The sequence below is a fragment of the Delphinapterus leucas genome, chromosome 8 (genome assembly GCF_059928025.1).
Source record: "Delphinapterus leucas isolate spDelLeu-1000000601 "Yukka" chromosome 8, BTC_Dleu_Yukka2, whole genome shotgun sequence".
Lineage (NCBI taxonomy): Eukaryota > Metazoa > Chordata > Mammalia > Artiodactyla > Monodontidae > Delphinapterus > Delphinapterus leucas.
The window spans coordinates 96660997-96679883 of record NC_143136.1 but is presented as its reverse complement, the minus strand read 5'-3'; the positions used below and the strand labels follow the sequence as shown (position 1 = coordinate 96679883).

Genomic DNA, 18887 nt, shown 5'->3' with positions numbered 1-18887 from the left:
ATGGGCACAGAAGTCATCCCAGATCTTGTTAAATACAGACGTTGATTCAGTAATTCTGAGGTGGGGTCTGAGATGTAGTATTTTAAGAAATTCCCAGGTGCTTTGATGCTGCTGGCCCAGGGCCTGTGCTTTGAGCAGAAAGCCCCTAGCCTAGGAGGAGCGATGAGAGATGATTACCTCTCATGTGCATTACTTGGTAGCAAGTTGTGTGTCTCACAGTGTGACCTGGGCTATGCTGAGGAGGATGAAAGGAGTGGTGTGAGCCCTCCCTTGGAGCAGTGTACTGGGGAGGGTGTGTGTGTGTGTGTGTGTGTGTGTGTGTGTGTACGTGTGTGTGTGTGTGTGTGGTGGGGTGATTACAGAGTAATTCTTCGCCAAGAAGAGGAAGGGGCGAGTCCTCTCTACTGGGAAATTCTCCCACCTCTCCCTGACCTTGGGCAACCAATGTTGGAACTTAATAAGGGACCCAGCATCTCTGACATCATGGCTGAAAAGCGAGCTCCTCTGTCCTGAAGTTTCTTCCCTCATCAGCACATGATTATCATGTAGGATTACCTGCTCCAATAAATAACCGTTCTGTGACCAAGGCCACTTATAAGGTTTAAATCCTGGCTCTCTCACTGGCTAACTCTTTGACCTTGGGAAAATTATTTAACTCCTCCATGCCTCAGTTTCCTTCTTTCTACCTGGAGATAATGAAAGCACCTACCACATAAGATCCATGTGAAGAGTGAACAGCCCCTGCCAATTAGTAGCAGTTCGCCTAATGATACTTAGTAATTATTAGTGACAGTAAAACTTAGTAACTGTCAGGTTTTACTACTATTACTAAAAATGTTTCTTTTTTTAATATGTGTGCGTCTTGGCTTTTCAACAAAATTATGCTTTATAGCCTCCCTAAGGGACCATGCATTACACTTCTTAATATGCCATCATGGTCTTACACATGGGCGCTGTGATGAGAAACAGCCAGAAGTGTGTGTACTTTATTTCCACGGGTCACTGACGTGACCTTCTGTAGAGACACACCAGTAGGCACTTTTCTCTATTCTCATTCTCCACCTTCGCCATGTTCTTCTGTGGCCGTGGCACGCGGCCAAATACTTAAGAACGCAAGAGGGCTAAAGCAGCGGAGATCTCGTTATGGCTCCTAACTGTTAGCAGCTACTGTGTTATGTACATTTTATATATTATCTTATTTAATCCTCACTACAACTCTCAGAAATAGAAAAAAATTATCATTTTTTCTCATTTTCCAGAAGGGGAAGCTGAGGCACCGAGGTGTTCAAATCTTGTCCAAGGTCACCCAGTCAATACAACATTGTGATGTCAGGCCCAGGTCCCAGCCTCTATGATACAGCTCCAAGTAAGGCCCCTGACAATCAGCAGAACTCCTGCACCTATACAGACTTCCTTCCAAAACATCCTCCTGAGAAGAGTCGTAATTAGTAATAGATAATGATTATCATTAAAATTCTTCTTTGCCACAAGACGTATGTTGTTTCCGTTGCAACATTATCTTAATTGTGTTGATTTAATTGGCAAAGTATACCATTTACACTATTCAAAGTGTCTTTTTCCCATAGTGTATTTTAGATTACCACCTTGAAGCACTCATATGCTTTAACATCCTTACTATGAGAAATGCAATACAAAATCCATAATTTTAGTTAAAAAAAGGAGAGAGACACAGAGAATGAAGGCAAGGATTTCTTGGATAAAAACTGCAACTTAAAAAAATTCCTGATCCTAAGGCCATATTATAGATTGGATGGCATTAAGGTCTTCATGAATGTTTAAAGTGACAGCATTCCACTGACATTTAATTCCAATCTAACTTGAGAATATTTACCTCCGATATAGACTCTCCTAGCTACACTTATAAAATTATACAGTAAAATAAAAGGCCAGTCATCCACAAACGTCCATCTGTCATTGTTTTAAGCCTAACACTTTTCATTATATATTTATTTGGCTCTTGTGTTTTCCAAGATACTTTTTTTATGTCAATGAGAGTTAAAAACCACGCTGGTTAAAGTTTTGCCAAATAAGCACAAAGATAACCCTAGCTAAAGAAAAAAAAAGTACAGACCATGAATTTTTAAAAGTTCATACATAATATATCATAAAAGTAGGATGAGTAATATGGGACATGGGCTTTAATAAAAAGCTCCTTGGCCATTTCTCAGAGACTTTGAGATGTAATCAATACCCAAGAAGGTATCTTGGGGACGAGGCAAGATTTATGATATTTTTGCCGAGAGCGACACTTTCTGCTTACTTCATCAGCTGGGGGACATGATACTGAATTGCAGAGGACACAAGAAAGGAAAGTATTTTTAATCTGCCTGACAGTGCTTCAAGGATGCGCTTTATGGTTCACCTGTGACATCATTTCTGATGGAAGGAAGGAAAAGAACAACCTGAACAAGTGCTCTGAAGGCGACAGGGAAACTCACGTGCATTTCAACATCAGTTCGTGAGTGCGTCAGACTCCGGCTTCTTTCCACATCTGAGAGCAAATCCCCGGTTGAAAGATCTAAGATGCGTGAGTGAAGTTTCTGGGTAAAAACAGGCAGAAATTTTGAACAGTGTTGATTTAATTGTTTGTTTCAAATCTTGCCTTGGACAGGTAAATCTCAAAAGAGTTGACATTTCTAGATTAGATAACATATCCTAACTCAAAAAAGTTTATCTGAGTTTATCAGTGTTCTATATACACACATGTGCAATTACACATTATAAACAATAATCACACTTCCACAGTCTGTCGGTATGTGTTGGAAAATAAGTAGTAAGGAAAAAGAAACAGCAAGAAAAATGTGAATACCCCAATACACTTATTGGCTTTTGATACTAACATTAAATTAACTTTTGATATTCACATTAAAAAGCACTCACCATGTTAACCTTATTATGCTGAGTAGTGGTTAAAATCTGAGCAAATGATTATAAAAGTGACCTTATTTCTAAACAGCACTGATCTTGTGACATCTTCCTTTGCACACATTTTAACTCAAAGTCATTAATGTCATCTGTTAGGAACAATTAATGTGAATAGGAAATAATTGCATTAGGGATCTGGGGACTTGGAGGGCTTTGTGCATTAATATTCACATGCTATTCGATTATATACTCAATTCTTTATTTCAGCTTTGCTTGGGTGGCCTGCTAAACCAGGGACATTTCACTATATTAATCTTTATCCTAATTATTAAGGCTTTTCTGTAGATATTAAATTTGATCTTTTTAATTGCAAATACAATAAAACTCGTGATTTATGTCTAATGTTTCTGCTAGGCTGATGACATTTTAAAAATGGTACTCACAGCCTGGTTTGTCTTGGTTACAACTTTTGTGACTTCAGACACTAAAAAAATCGAATCGAATAAGTAAATAACGTGGCTGAGATGCCTCCCTCACCTCTGAAAAGTTTTTCTATTCCTTTTCTTCCCCGGAAAGGCCTTGCTGCATACTGATGTTGATCGGGGAAATGACTAGTTCTCTGCCAATAATTAATGCTAGGATCATCTTAGCGTGCAGGGGTTGCCCAAGGGTCACTTTGTCCCAGCAGATCCACCATGTTGTCAGCAGGGCTGTGAACTCCACTAAAATGAGCCATATTTACTGTTCCCCATTTTCCTTCAGGTTGAACTTGTGTGAAAGCCCTGTGTACCTGGTTAGTTAGTCACTCAACAAACATCTATTCAGCACCCACTGAAGGATAAGCACTCTGGTAGCATTGCACTGCATCCATCTGCAGGAATAAAGGCAGTTTTTTGTTTTTTTTTTTCTGCTATGGATCAGTTCTCCTTCTTATCAGTAGAGCTTAAAATCATTTGCTTCAGACTTATACTCTTGCTTCTCTCAATTTGTGTTTGTGGAGTTACTTTCACCAAGAAGAACATAAATCCTAGATATCTGGTTTTCCATTATTTTCAAGATTCTAATTTCTCCAACAATGCCAAGACATCAATAGGTAACTAGAGCCAGGATGTTGTTTCTGCACAATATTTATAATCCTTATCTCAAGCTCCCTCTAGAATCAAAGATATTTTAAGCCCCGGGATCTGTCACACAACGTGTCATACTCAGTAAGTACCCAACTGGTGCTTGCTGTAGTCCATAAAGAAAAAGATGTCTATATTTTCTCCACCCACATACAGGTTTTAAGGATTGAGAGAGTGCCAAAAGAATGATAACATTCTAAGGCTTAAGAACACATTTATCAATATGCAAAGAGTCAAAGAATTTACGGGAAATGACATTCAACAAAAGAAATGATGATTTTGAGTGGTATATCATGTGATTTGGGGGAAGAGTCCTTATAGATTAGATATTTGACTTCTTATTCAGTTCATGGTTACACTTCTTACCAGATATATGATGTCATTGTTTTGCTTTCTGAATGAATATGCGTGTATATATAAACCCATCCTCCTAAATGAGGTTATATTTTAGTTATTTTTATGCAAATGGTCAGTTCTCTCCATTGAAATAAGTAAAGTCATGAAGGAGAGGGGACAGATCCTAGGGCAAGGGGACCTGAGTTTCAGCCCGAAGGCACAGATTTTACCAGATCTCAGGATGTAATTGAACCTCTTTGTCTCAGATTCCTTGCCTGTTACAAAGGGATGGAAGAAGCTACTTAACCTACCTCTCAGGTAGGGAGGGGTATTGCCATAGTCAGAAAGGATAATAAATAAGATAGTACTGTGAAATTTACATAGGCTTATACCAATTAATTGTCATAACTGAGAGTTGGTAATTTCTTTTTTTTTTTTTTATCGTCTTCATTGGAGTATAACTGCTTTACAATGGTGTGTCAGTTTCTGCTGTATAACAAAGTGAATCAGCTATACATATACATATATCCCCATATCCCCTCCCTCTGCGTTACCCTCCCACCCTCCTTATCCCACCCCTCTAGGTGATCACAAAGCACCGAGCTGATCTCCCTGTGCTATGTGGTTGCTTCCCACTAGCTATCTATTTTACATTTGGGAGTGTATACATGTCCATGCCGCTCTCTCACTTCGTCCCAGCCTACCCTTCCCCTCCACGTGTCCTCAAGTCCATTCTCTACGTCTGTGTCTTTATTCCTGTCCTGCCCCTAGGTTCTTCAGAACCTTTTTTTTTTTTTTTTTAGATTCCATATATACGTGTTAGCATACGGTATTTGTTTTTCTCTTCTGACTTACTTCACTCTGTATGACAGACTCTAGGTCCATCCACCTCACTACAAATAAGAGAGTTGGTAATTTCTTAAATGCTAAGGTACAAAGGAATCATTTGTTGTTATAGTTTACATGTATGTAAGGAGAATAAAAACTGACTTAGAGGAAAATAAAATCTACTTCTGTGTTAAGGCTGTAGGTAAGAAAATAAAAGGTAAATATCATCCTTTCACATAAACATCCTTCATGGTTAAATAACCACAAAAGCTCACAATACATTAGGTGTTATACTTTTATAATAAGTATTTTTATGAAAGGTTTATATTTTCTACATATACATATATAATAAATAAATTCCCATAGAGAGAATATTACTTTTCAAAGTGGTGTTGTATGTTATCTGGCCTTAATTCAGGTAGAACATATACATAAGGAAATCAATTAGAATCATTGACAGAGTATAACTGACAGGAGAGTACCCCTGCCTCTTCAAGGAAGTCCACCTGCTTAGTTTGAGGGCAAATTCACTATCACATGATACCTAGCTACAGTTCATGTGTACTGAGTAAGTGTCCATTCAGATAAAATCTCCCACCTGAAAATTTTCAAACGTGAAATCTTTAGCCTACGAATCTGGATGAATCCTGGATTTGACTCGGACATGGTTTTGTGTGTGTGTGTGTGTGTGTGTGTCTTTGTGCGTGTGTTTAGACATGAGAGATAACAATATTACTCAGTATAGATTTGAAATTGACCTCACATCACTTCTTATACTATCTCAGTAACTGAGATTTCACTTGGTCTTAGAAATAGAGACTCCCAGCCTCACGCATTCTCAAACTAAAGGCCAGTGAGATCTTTTCACTCAAATGCTTCCTTTCATGGTAACTGTTCACCCCTCCCTTCCTGCCAGACTGGTTTCACTGTTTCTAGAATGGGCCCCTCTCACTTCTGAGCTGGTGCTTTTGTCCGTCTGCCTCTAGCACACTCTCCCTGCTCCTGCCCACCTGCCTGAAACCTGCTCACTATTCAGGATTGCATTGAAGCCTGCCTGTAGGGTTGTCTGTCATCTCTAGCCCCCAGTGGATTCCTCACTCAGATGGATTACGTCCTCCATCATTTTGGCCCTTTATCTGAAGTGCGTAATTGCTGAATTGCTCCTGTATTGCAGGATCTAGTTCCCTAATGGGGTGACCAGCTCCATGAGAATGCAGGCCAAGCCCTCGATTTCTTCTGCTTTGTCCCTGTGGCAGGGGCTGGCTAGGTGTCATGGAACCCATTCCCTCTACCCTCTAGCCACACAGCTGGACTACATTTCCCAACACCCTTTGCAGTTAGGTGTGGCCATGTGACAGGGGTAGTTCCAGCCCATGGGGTATGAGCAAAAGTGATACCCGTCCTGGCCCAGGAGTATCTCCCACATGCGGTGCTCCACCCTCTTTCCCCTTCCACCAGTTTGATGCAGCCAACTCAGCACAGCAATCACAGAAGTCATGTGCTGAAGATGGAGCCAGCAGGTAGGAGGAGTCTGGATTTCTGAATAGTCAATGGAAAAGAGCTGCCCTGGGACCAGAAGTACCTCTTTTGGACTTTCCACGAGAAAGAATCCTGCACTGGGTTTGAGCCATTAATCATTTGGGGGTTTGTTTGTTATCAGGATTAATATTAACTGGCTGATGTCACCCTTTTCTGAGATAAGCACTCTATAGCAAACAGAGCAGTCACTAAATAAAGACACACATACACACATAAATTCATATGCACAATTATGTATATACACACATTATATACACATTCAGAAACACATTCACACATGTATTTTCAGCTTCATGGAGAAGAGGCCTACTTTGTGTCATGATGCAGGGGCAGGGGTGAGGAGCTGTGTGACAGGCCATGGTGTAGATCAATCCACAGTCTGAACACACGCCTCACAACAGAATAAGATACGATGGCCAGCTTTGGGAACCTGGCAATGCCAGAGCAGCGGGGCCAGAAATACAAGCTGGGGTAATAATTTTTGGTGGATTACTCTGCCTTCAGTCAGCCAGCTCTTTTTTCTATTTTACGGTTTTGAATCTGTAATTCAAGGCCGAGAAGCACTGCACCTGAGACCAGCTGTGCATTATCTGGTGGGATGGAGGTGGAGTGGCCCCTTTCACAGTAGCCCGGATGGCTCTGCAGCTCGCCAGCTAATGATGGCGGCCGAGGCCGAGACCAAGGTGTGCCTGGCCTTTCAGAGTGGGGCTGGAGGGCTGCTTTGCCATTTTTTGTATCTCTCCTCACTCACGGAGCTGCACTTCTTCAGATGCTCAGTGAAGGCTTGTTGCATTTAACAGAATTCCGCCTTTGGATTTTTGCTCAGTACCGAGACGATGCCACGACTGGAAGGCAGTGATTGCTGAGGCCAGGGCGACACTGAGTCCTTATTTAGTGACACAAGGTGAGGTTAAAAAGCAGATTATCTGAGAAATGTGGGTAACATGGGAAACCATACTGGAAAAACCAAGTGAAATAGGGTGATGAGCAGCTTTTGTATTTACTGATATACTCCCTAAAGTTTGAAAAGGATTGTGTGAAGTTTTTCATTTCAGGATTTCAGGTGTAAAGAGGAACATACAGAAAGGATTGTTTAACCATCGCTCCCTTATCTTCATTCAGATCTGGTGAGAGAATTAAGCTAATACCATAATCATGCATACAATTATTCTCCCCTCTAACTAAGAAAACCAAATACCTGTAAAAAAGAAATTATGAGAGTGAATATGGCATATACCTGATTAATGGACACTACCAACGTGGGCAATTTAGGTTCAGCCACAAAAAGGCGAGCGTGAATTAGTGCTTTTAATCTGATCTGCTTCAATCCCCTTGATTTACTCAAGCTTGGTAGATGCTACAGTACCACGATCCTGAATTCTACTCTGTCCTGTTGCATATTCTCTAGAGTTCTTTCTCCCCCTTGTGGAAAAGGTCTCCCAGTCAAACGGGATGGCTTCTCTGCCCACAATTCTTGAATTCCTATTTTATTTACGAAGTGATGAGTTCTGCTATTGCCAAATGATCTAGGGCTCAACCTTCTTTACCGACCACATTTCCCTGAATTCTGTTCCTAATGCACTCTGCCACCCATCAGAAGGTATTTTTCTACTCTCAAAAAACTGCATGGCAGGGTATTTAGGAGTGGAAAAACTTCTTGGGATTTGCCCACTCACCACTGGTATCTTTAGCCATTCAACACTCTCCCCAAGAAGGTCCACCGGAAGTCAAATCTTCTGCCATCTTGGGCTGGTTCTAACCGGTTCTAACCGGTTTTCGTCGTATCCTGTTCTTCTTAATGTTGTGTCATTCTTTTAATAGTTGTACCCTGCCCCCTTCCTTCCTGTCTCATTGTGGCCTGGATCCTAGGCTGATTTCTTGGATGAAGAATTTACTGCTTCGTCAGCTGTGGCTTTGTTTTCACACTGTCCTGCCTCCACCTTGGAGATCTGACCTCAACTCACAGCTTCCAGAGAGCTTCCTAGAGCCCCACCCCTGCTCCCTCAATTCAGCCCATGCTGGTCCCCAGGCAGTGTGTTTCATCCCCTTTTATCCCAGCACAAGGGAAGCAAGTCTGGAGTACGTAATTATGAAATCCTATGAGCATCTTTGGATTTTGCCAATTTCATGGCTTTTCCTGTGAGTTCACCTTTCTTGGATATCCTCTGTTACAGGGGCAGAAAACATGTGTGGTGGATTTGGTATATATTTAAGAGACTTGTTCTAAATATGGCTTGAATTAGACATCTCCTTGTTCCTTCTGTTGGGTAGTAAGGCAGTTTTCACAGGTATGCACAAGGCTCTGAAAGGAAATCCAAGGAAATGTCCTAAAATGACTCGAAGCCTGATTAAGGTAATTTTTCTTTGGAAGCTTTACTCCCCAGAAGATCGTCCAAAAACCCCCCAGTTTTATCTTTCTCACACACTAGACTTACACTTTTATTTACATTTTGCCACACTCAGAAATGTGATTTTTCATCAGCCCTTCCAAACCCCATCAAGAGATATTGTGTCAGACCCCTAGTTCACATTTCAGAGGTTTCATTCTGTTCCATTAAGAATTTATTATAAAACTGAACATTACATAACTGCGTATTATGTAACTGAGTATTATAGTCCTTTCTTAGATTCACAAAAATTTGAGCCTAGGACAAAATATTTTTGGATAAAAGCTGATGTTTAATTAATTATGCCATAACTTCCATTTGGGGATACAAAGATAAAACATAGTATCTGCATTCGGTCATCTTGCTGCTGCGACACAGAGCATGTCTTTTGGATATTCTCTTAGAGGTCCTTTAAAAAATACGTCCATCAAGATTTGATCTCACTTCAGAGTCTGAAATTTTTATAGCTAACTTTTTTTTAGCCATCTACACCAGTCCTTGGTGCAATTATTATTTTCCCTGACAACGTTCAGACTTGCCCTGCATGTCCGTCTTTCTGTGACCCGTTCTGATGCATTCCGTTTCGCTGTGGATGGTGCCTCTGCATATGACATGGCTCTTTTCTACTTCCCTGGGATCCAAGGTTATACACGCTTTTGAAACAATTATTCCACAGCTATATTCAAAACGTTCTTCAAGGGTCCCTGCTACCATGACAACCTGATTACCCAGTGGCTGCCTAAGGGAGCATTTGGTTTGGTTACTAGGAAGTTTATTTGGGGCTTCTGCAGCTCAGACTGATGACTGGAGTGTCTCAAATCTGTCCTATCTTCTGAAATTCCATTAACAGTGCCCTGAGGTCCCGCTGGGAGAGGACCAGCGGGATGATGGATGAGGATATAAACAGCAGACCTTGCCCTCAGGAGTCTCCACTCTAATTAGTCCAACAAGAAGCATTCATGAAGCATCTACTATGTAAGAATCCTGCCTATGAACTACGAACAGACTCAAAGAAGCCCGTTAGTGGAGCCTATGATATGAATGAGGTGCCCGGACACACAGATGAGAAAGAAACAGAACAATTTTAAGGCAGGATATGCAAAAGAGGTCATGGTACAGGAAGAGTGATACGGAGGCGGGGCGGTGAGGGTAGGGGTCAGTGTGGCAACACAGTTAAATATAAATAAGATAATATTCTGTGCAATAAAGATTCAGGCCATATGGGCTTAGGTCTCCCTGTCAAGCTCCCAAATCCCTTGGTCTCTTTACATAAAACAAACAAAAAGGAATCAGAAGTATTTAATATGTAACAGCAAAGTGACAGGTGTTGGGAAACAGGATGTATGGTAAGGGCTTCAGCTCACTCAGACCTGGGAAGAGCCAGTTCCTAAGAGTGGTTCACACCTGCCTCCCAATCCTAAAACTCTTTGAAGCTTCTCTTTTGTCTTTTTGTGACTCTGATCTGAGAGAGGAAGTGATTCAGCACAGTCTGAGCCTATTCTGGGATCTAAGAGATACAGAAGTGCCTTGAAATTTCCATTTTTATCACTAATTACTTTAACAGGTACTTTAATAAGTGCTTTCCAATTGCCCCTGCTGTTTTGTAAAATTATCTACACTGCATTTTATATTTTTAATCAAGCTTGATTTTTGCAAACTCTCCTGGATTTCTGAAGCTTTTTGACTTTTACACGTGGGGGAACAAATTTTTCCTCTGATTTCACGGAACTAAATGAATTAGGGAGAAAAACAACTTGACCTTCTATTTTTACCGGACCTATTGGAAATAGCATTCACGGTCACTGGAGTCCAGTGCACTGTTCATTAGGAAGAAATGATCTACCTCCTGCCCTATGGGGGAAGAAGGGCACTGAGTGGAGTCCCTTCCCTGATCTTATCTCATGAATCCTCATGCTATTGTGTGGAAGAAGCTAAGATCTTAATTTTTACGGATGAAGAACTCAACCAATACTAAGGATGGTATCCAGTGTCACAAGGCTATATTCCAGTAAGTGGCAGAACCAGGATTCTCTCCCAGATCTGCCTACTGCTAAGTCCAAACTCTACCACATTCTGTTCACTTTTCCCCTGAAGGAAGGAAATTGATATCCTCATTGGTCTCTTCTGCGAGATGAGTTGCTTATTTCTGCCGAAGTGCTAAGCCCACAATTTGGGTCACTCCCATTAAGTGAACTATGTTGCCTTGGGAACTTTCCTGCCCAGAGCCTTTCTCAGAGGCAGATAACCCATAACCGAAAAAGAAATAATCATAACAACAACAGTAACAACAACAGCTGTGACCACTGAGCTCTTTTTAGCACTAAGTATCTATTTCATGCATGTTATCCTTGTAAATCCTTATCACAATTCACAGTAAGGGCTGTTATTATCTCCATTTACAGGTGAGGAAACTGAGGCAGCGAGCTAAAAATATTGTCTAAGGTCATATAAACCATATTTAAATCCCAGGCAGTCTGACTGCAGAGTTTATATCGTTAATTCTACAATTAAATCTGGTTAATGATAGCTTGGTAGAAGCAACTTACTAAAATAACAATATAAATTAATTAGACGAGATAAACTACGTAGAATTAAAAATAGAAATAACTCTAAGTACAATGTGATATCTTCACTCACTATGCTTAAACATAAATCATTCATTTATTCAAAAATATACTTTCCTTATGAGGATGCTTATTGTTGATAATATTTTTGTTATCAGTGATGTTTCCTTCTTAGGTCTCTACATTGTTTTCAGGGAAACGCAATTCTGTATATAAATATTTGGATCTAACTGAAAAAAACAGCAAGCATTTATAGAGTGCTTGCTACATGCCTTGCTAAGGCAAAAAAAAAAAAAAAAACAGACATTATTTTTTTCTTATTTAATCCTTAGGATCACCTAACAAGGTAGAATCTATTACGAGCTCCACTTTTCAGATGAATAAACTGAGGAAGAAGAGAAGTTAAGGAACTGTTCAGGTCAGGGATCTGAACCTGGGCACAGACTTCAGGGCCTCTCATGACGTCCTCTGCCACTATGTCCTCTAATCCAGGGTACAACGATGGACAAACACAGTCCCTGCCGTTAAGGTGCTTGTGGGACAAGCCACCGGGCACCCTCAATGTCATGTGCCATGGAAAACTCAGCAGGGGACTCTGGGAAGGCTTTTCCTGGGAAGCGATAGGTAAGTTGAGATTTTATGAACAAGAACTGATGATTCAGGGGAAGAAACCAAGAAAGGAAAACAGGGCTTTCTGGGCAGAACCTGTACAAAGGTCCAGAGATGAGAGAGAGTGACATTTTTCTGCATATGGCTCAGCAAGACGACAGAGGCGAGTTCAAAAGGAGGAGAGCGGGGAGAGGGATGTCTCAGCAACAAAGGACCTGCGGCAAGTCACACGGTGGGTGAGAAAGTAGGGAGGCTGGGATTTGAACCCATCACTCTCTCCAAAATACAAGTTTCCTCCCCTCTTCTTCTGCCCACCACACAGTTTTTTCAAATGCTGAACTTGGCTGTGGGCCTCCATGGCCCTTAGGTACGTAAACAAGCACTGGAAGAAGAGACAGGAAGGGTCCCTAAGCAAATGTGAACACAGAGGACACACCCACAGCTTCTAGCCTTCTCGTCATGCTTCTTCCTGAAAGGGGTGCCAGGGGTTTCCAACCAGGATCCTCACTCACGCCACATGCTAGGGCTGTGCAAAGAGCTGCCTGCATCCCAGAGATCTCTAGTCACTAATCCTGAAGAACTAGAGTGGCTCCTCCTGTGATGCCAGAGTGTTCTATGATCATCCAGGCTGCCAGCAGGAAGCCAGACCTGGGTCCCACTCTGTTCTTGCAACTTCGATGAGGAGACATTAACTTCAAAAGACTATTGTTTGACACTGAATCTTCTAGGAAGAGAAAGTGCCTTGTCAGTGTTTCGGAGAACCCCCCCCCCCAAAAAAAAAATCCTGCAGAATTATTTATAAGATGGTTGCCACCTGCCATGATTAAAGGAAAGATGAGAACAAATTGAGATGCAGAGTTTGGGAGATTACATAACCACTGGGACCTTCACAGGCTATAAGAGTCACTCTCACAGTCTTTCCCTGCAGGGAGTTTGGGGTAAGACATAGATCAGAGCGTTGATGAAGATGACTTCTGTGATGAGCCCTCATCTGTATTTTACAGCCCGAAGTCCTGGTTCTAGTGGGACAAGTTGCTGGAGAGTCCAATTCATTTCACAACATTTGTGAAGACATGTCAAGTAAAGGCAGTTTCTGGCTGAATGTTCGGCGAAGGCCTGTAGTCTCAGCTCCTTTGATAGTTAATATGAAGTTGTGTGTTATCAGGGTTTCAGACGCATGACTTCGGTTGGCTTCACAGGCTTTGTTGCTACAGATCTGAGTCACAGTTTCTCTGTAGCTCCATCCCCACAGCAGATCTTTTTTAAAATCCACTCTTACTTTACCCCATGGTAAGGAATGCCTCAGGGTGTTATAAACAATCAGTTGAAAACTGTTATTTATGTAGCTTCCTAATAGCAACTTGAAATATAGGGCATAAAATTACTAGCTTACAATATTGTTCAATATTAACAGTGGGAAGGGTAATATGTAAAACAGACATTAAAGGATTAGCTGTAAAATACATTTCACTGAGCTAAGTCATTTCTTGGCAAATGGTAGTTTCCAGCTATTAACGTAGGATTTATCAAGTCGAGTGGATTTATTTTTATTTTTCTATCAGTTTGCTAAATATATTCTATATTTAAATTTCAATTTTGTGTGTGTGTGTGTTTCAAGCAAATTAGGAGCAGCTGCTGAAAACAAAATCTGAGCTAGAAATGACACCAGAATTTCAAGTCAAAACTGCTCCTCGATTTCCCCCAGCGAATCCTCTAGTAAGTTGACTAAAGATTCAGCTGTCACATCCAAGAGAAAAGTACATGATATGATATTACAGACATCTGTATGACAGATTAGGGGGTTTACAGCTGCATCAGAAAATTCAGTAAAAAGGCATATCCTCCACAAGACATAAAACAATGCTTCTACCATTTCTGCTTGAGACTCAGCAGGCACACAACACTTCGTTCTCATCAAGCACGTTCAGTAAACACTATGAATTTGTGAACCAGGCACCCAGAAAGAAGGTCGAAAGAGAAATTCCTAATCTCCTAGGGTGGAAATTGTGAAGTATTACATGGATATTTGAGGCATAAATACAAATAACATAATCTCTCTATTTTCTTCTGAGACAGTCACCAGTTACCATAATCCTAAAATTATTCTGTGTTCTCAAATCCCTACAGATTTATTGATTTTCATAAATTGCTTTGACGGAAACTTTCTTAAAAGATGCGAACTAATCTTCCTCTGAGTTTCCTTTCATGTGATAACGTCTGCAACATTTTCAATCTCAGAGAATGCCAAAAGCGAGTTCTTATTTTTCAGAGGAATTGGCTAGAGATCTATAAATAGCTGTTACAAAGAAATTAGTTATAGATCTATAAATATTACAAAGCATTATAGAGACAAGAAACTGCCCTGAGACTCATTTGTGAAACTATGGGAAAGTCCAAATTGCCAAGAAGTAATTATTATTTAGAATTCAGGATCCATTTTGAACACTTGTTACTAGTTAGCTAGTTTTAAAGATAATAATTTTCTTCTCAGACTATAAATTGGAAACCACAAATATTTCTCCTCAAATGCCCCATGTTAATAATTCCAGGGGCTTCAAATCATTTATTCCATATAAATCTCTGTTTTCTTGTTCAGCTGTTTTATGTGGGATGCTGTAGTTCTTTTCATAAATACTTTTCTATTGATCGAAAACTAATGAAATAAGGCACCCTCTAACTTGAGTGCATAAAAGTATCGTCATTGTGTTAAGATGTGAATCACTTATTCAGAAAGCTGGTGGTTGAGTCACAGAAGATATCTCGTCCAGTGTGTCATCAAGTGTGAAGTTCAGGTCCATGAGCCACGTTCACTGTATTACTGAAACACCTCAATTAACTGGAATCCAATGGACCCAAACCCTTGATTCGTTGGCATATTTAAAACAAAGAAGATAATAACTGCAAAGTCAGCTGTTCAACATTCAGTATAAATCCTGGGTTCAGGTTCACAAATTAGCTACTCTCCCAGACAGCACATGGCCCCAGGTGTTATACTGCTTGGGTTCAGATTCTGGCTTTGTGTGGCTTGGGGCAATTACTTCATCTTTTAAGTCTTAGTTTCCTTTATAGATCATAATAACAATATTAGTTCACAGGAGTTTATTGAAGACTGGATGCTCAAGAGAAGAAACTCCCGAATTTATAAGGCTGTGATAGGGACTCCATTCATTAAAATGCTTGGGACATATTAAATGCTCAATAAATGTTAGCTTTTTTCAGGACCAGTGACATAATTTGTGGAGCCCAGTGCAGGGGCCCATTTGTGAAAAAGACATTAAGAATTTCAAGATGGTGACAGAACAGCGTTAAATCAAGCACAGGGCCCTTCTAAGCCCCTGTGTGATTGCACAGGTTCACACCCACGAAGTGGGCCCTGGATATCACCTTCTCTGATAATCATTAGACTCTGAAAGACACCCCTTAATCACACAAGGATCTGATTTGTTACCCTAACTGGGGTAAAAGTGGAATTTTGAATTTTAACCTAACTTTTCAATAACAGAGTAGTATGCTTTTTCCCCCCTGTCTATCCTCAAGTAGTGACACTTGCCTGCCCCTGCAAACAGTCGTAAAACAGCTTCCTAATATGAGAATCACCTCCACTAAAGAACCACCGTTTTGGTAGCACATAAGTAATGACCATTTGAAACTCCAGAAAGTGTCAACAGAGGGTACCTGATGGAGGTAGAAAAAATACATATAGCGGGCCTCCCTGGTGGCGCAGTGGTCGAGAGTCTGCCTGCGGATTCAACGGACACGAGTTCGTGCCCCGGTCCGGGAGGATCCCACATGCCGCGGAGCGGCTGGGCCCGTGAGCCATGGCCGCTGAGCCTGCGCGTCCGGAGCCTGTGCTCCGCAACGGGAGAGGCCGCAACAGTGAGAGGCCCGCGTACCACAAAAAAAAAAAAAAAACATATAGCAAGGAAAAGTCAGTTTTGTCAATTCTAAGTCACAGTTGCTTTACAATCAGAATGCTAGGAGCGACTTCAAAGTTGCTGCCTGTTTTCATGTATCCCCTTTTCTGTCCCCACAGGACGGCCACCCATGCCCTGAAAGGAAGTCCTGCCTAGACAGGGAATCTGGGAGGAGTCTCCTGCTAAGGCAGCAAGATGGCCCCAGGTGGCAGTGGGCAGAGCGACATTTTATATTCACATTCTTCTTTCTCTGCCCACCCCACTGAATCCCTGCCCTACTCCTTAGTAGCTCCACACGCCTTAATGCTCCCTGGTTTCCTTGATCCTGAAATTCACTTGCTGACGCTTGTCCTGTTGCTGTCCATGGTCCTTAACACGACAGAGGGTTGAGGACCAGTTCTTAGTAAAAACCCTGGACAGACAATTGATAAAGGCGTATAAAATGGCAAATGATGACTTCAGGATTCTATCCCATATAACGTTTCCTGAGAACTGACAGTTTCCTTTGCTACTGCACTCTCTAGACATGGCCTCCCGGAGATACAATAAATAAGTGCACTAAGTTTCTCCTGCCCCCTCCCCCTCAACTGCCATGACTAACTATAAATTACCAGTTACAATAACAATTGTTACTATATTACACCACATGGTACTGGTACCACATATCTTACAATATGAAAATCCTTTAACAATCTGCCTCTAATTAATTTTAGCCTGGACCCATTCGGTCACGTGCCACCAAAGTACCGCGTAGCCTGCTGCTCGTCAATGGAGTGACTGTAAGAGTCTTCAATTCCCTTTCACATTTACCTCTTTGATTTGTCACTAGACCCCAGAATCATCTGAAGGGACTGGGCAGCTCTCAATCCGATCTCATTATTGACATTTATGTTGATTGATGTTGGCTCTTACAGAATTGGAATCTGCAGATCAATTCTCTGATTAGATTCTCACTGCTGCCATAATCATTTTATCACACGGGCTGCTGCTATGAAATGCTGCTTTATCACTACGAAACAGGGCAAGCTAAACCAGTTCCTCTACTATGCCACAAGAAATAAGACATTCTCCTGGTTTTAAATCTTCCTTTTCTCAAATTTGAAGAAAGTCCCTGATAATTACATTCCTATAGGAGTTAATCTGAAGTTACTGTCCCTTAAAACTATGTTCCATGGGGGAACCAATGTTGAGTCCTAAGGCAAATATATGCAAGACTCCTTGAAACCTGTTTTCCTTTCCTCTCAAAGAGTTTCAGATGTCAGATTATAAAGCAGGTACCTCTGTGTGGTGACCATGGCCAGTTGGGGAGAGCCCGTGAAAATGTCATTGTCTCTGGTAGGGTCTCAACACCTGCCCAGGAAGCCTTGTATGAAGGCGGAGAAACAAACCTTTCAAGGTGCTTCTAGCCCTACACTGTTATTAGTTGTAAGAGGGCCAAGAAAAAAGCAGTGTGGTTGTCACCAGACGACCCACAGAACCAAACTCGGGGTATATGCTCTGTTAAGAAATGATCAGGAGTGACATCAAATATGAAGTATAGTCATCCAAATGTTTTCTAAAGTCTAATATTAAACTCTGCACTTATTCCACTGGGAGGAATGAGTAGTTACAAGGACAAATAATTGTCCTTGTAACTACACAGACATGCAATTCCCAGGAAACAGAAAATACAGATTCTCAGGGCTTGTTAATTCCATGGACAGAATTCAGAGCATTCGTGAACTCTGAGGAAGAAAAGGCAGCTTTAGTTCCACTAAACTTGAACGAAACCTTAGCATTTCCTTCAGCTACAAATGCAGACATCAAACTTCAGTGGTGTCAACTGGTGACTTCGTCACTGACAGAAATCACAGACATCTTCATGTCACGTTACAGTTTTTGAAAATATCTCTAGAAATTTCATATTGGAATCATTACATAAAAACTAACTTAGAACTTCCATTTGAGCTTGTTATTTTATGCTTCAGAAATGAGGCACATGTATTACTATGTCATATATGTTTTCAATATTTTAGTAACTGGACCTCAATATAATCAGTTTCCTTTATAATCCTATGTCATCTATTTTACACATTGCAAAACATTATTCTGACAAGGGGACCACAGGCTTCTATGATCTTACACAATGAACCATGGCAACAAAATATTTATGAACACCATTACTTGACTGCTCCCCGACCCTCCACGTCACGTTGCATGTGACATGGAGACCTCTCCCGGCACTGACTTTCCACACATGTGAACAAGGATGGGCGGATTTCTTTTCTTTTTTTTTTTTTTTGCGGTACGCGGGCCTCTCACTGTTGTGGCCTCTCCTGTTGCAGAGCACAGGCTCCGGACGCACAGGCTCAGCGGCCATGGCTCACGGGCCCAGTCGCTCCGCGGCATGTGGGATCCTCCCGGACCGGGGCACGAACCCGTGACCCCTGCATCGGCAGGCGGACTCTCAACCACTGCGCCACCAGGGAAGCCCGGATGGGTGGATTTCAGCCATCCTGATTCCTGTCATTTACCTCCAGAACCTGGAGGCATTGGCACCGGTTGGGCAAGGACCTTCCATTAATTTCAATCTCCACCAAAATAAATGAGTTTTCTTTTCATTGCCAAGCCGAGCTCTTCAGCTATGATTGTTATGTATTGTTCCAGTCGAGACCTTAATGGCATTTTAGCCCTGTGGTGGGCTCACAGAGAAACGATTTT

General features: G+C 41.4%; 1 protein-coding gene across 1 annotated transcript in view; it reads right to left on the bottom strand.

Annotated features, from left to right (window-relative positions):
* Positions 1 to 18887, bottom strand: part of NCKAP5 (NCK associated protein 5) — an 870988-nt gene that overhangs the window by 67424 nt on the left and 784677 nt on the right. The window contains exon 10 of the mRNA XM_022590669.3: positions 2460 to 2561. Within this exon, the coding sequence (XP_022446377.2) occupies positions 2460 to 2561 (102 nt within the window). The remainder of the gene's footprint in view (positions 1 to 2459; positions 2562 to 18887) is intronic.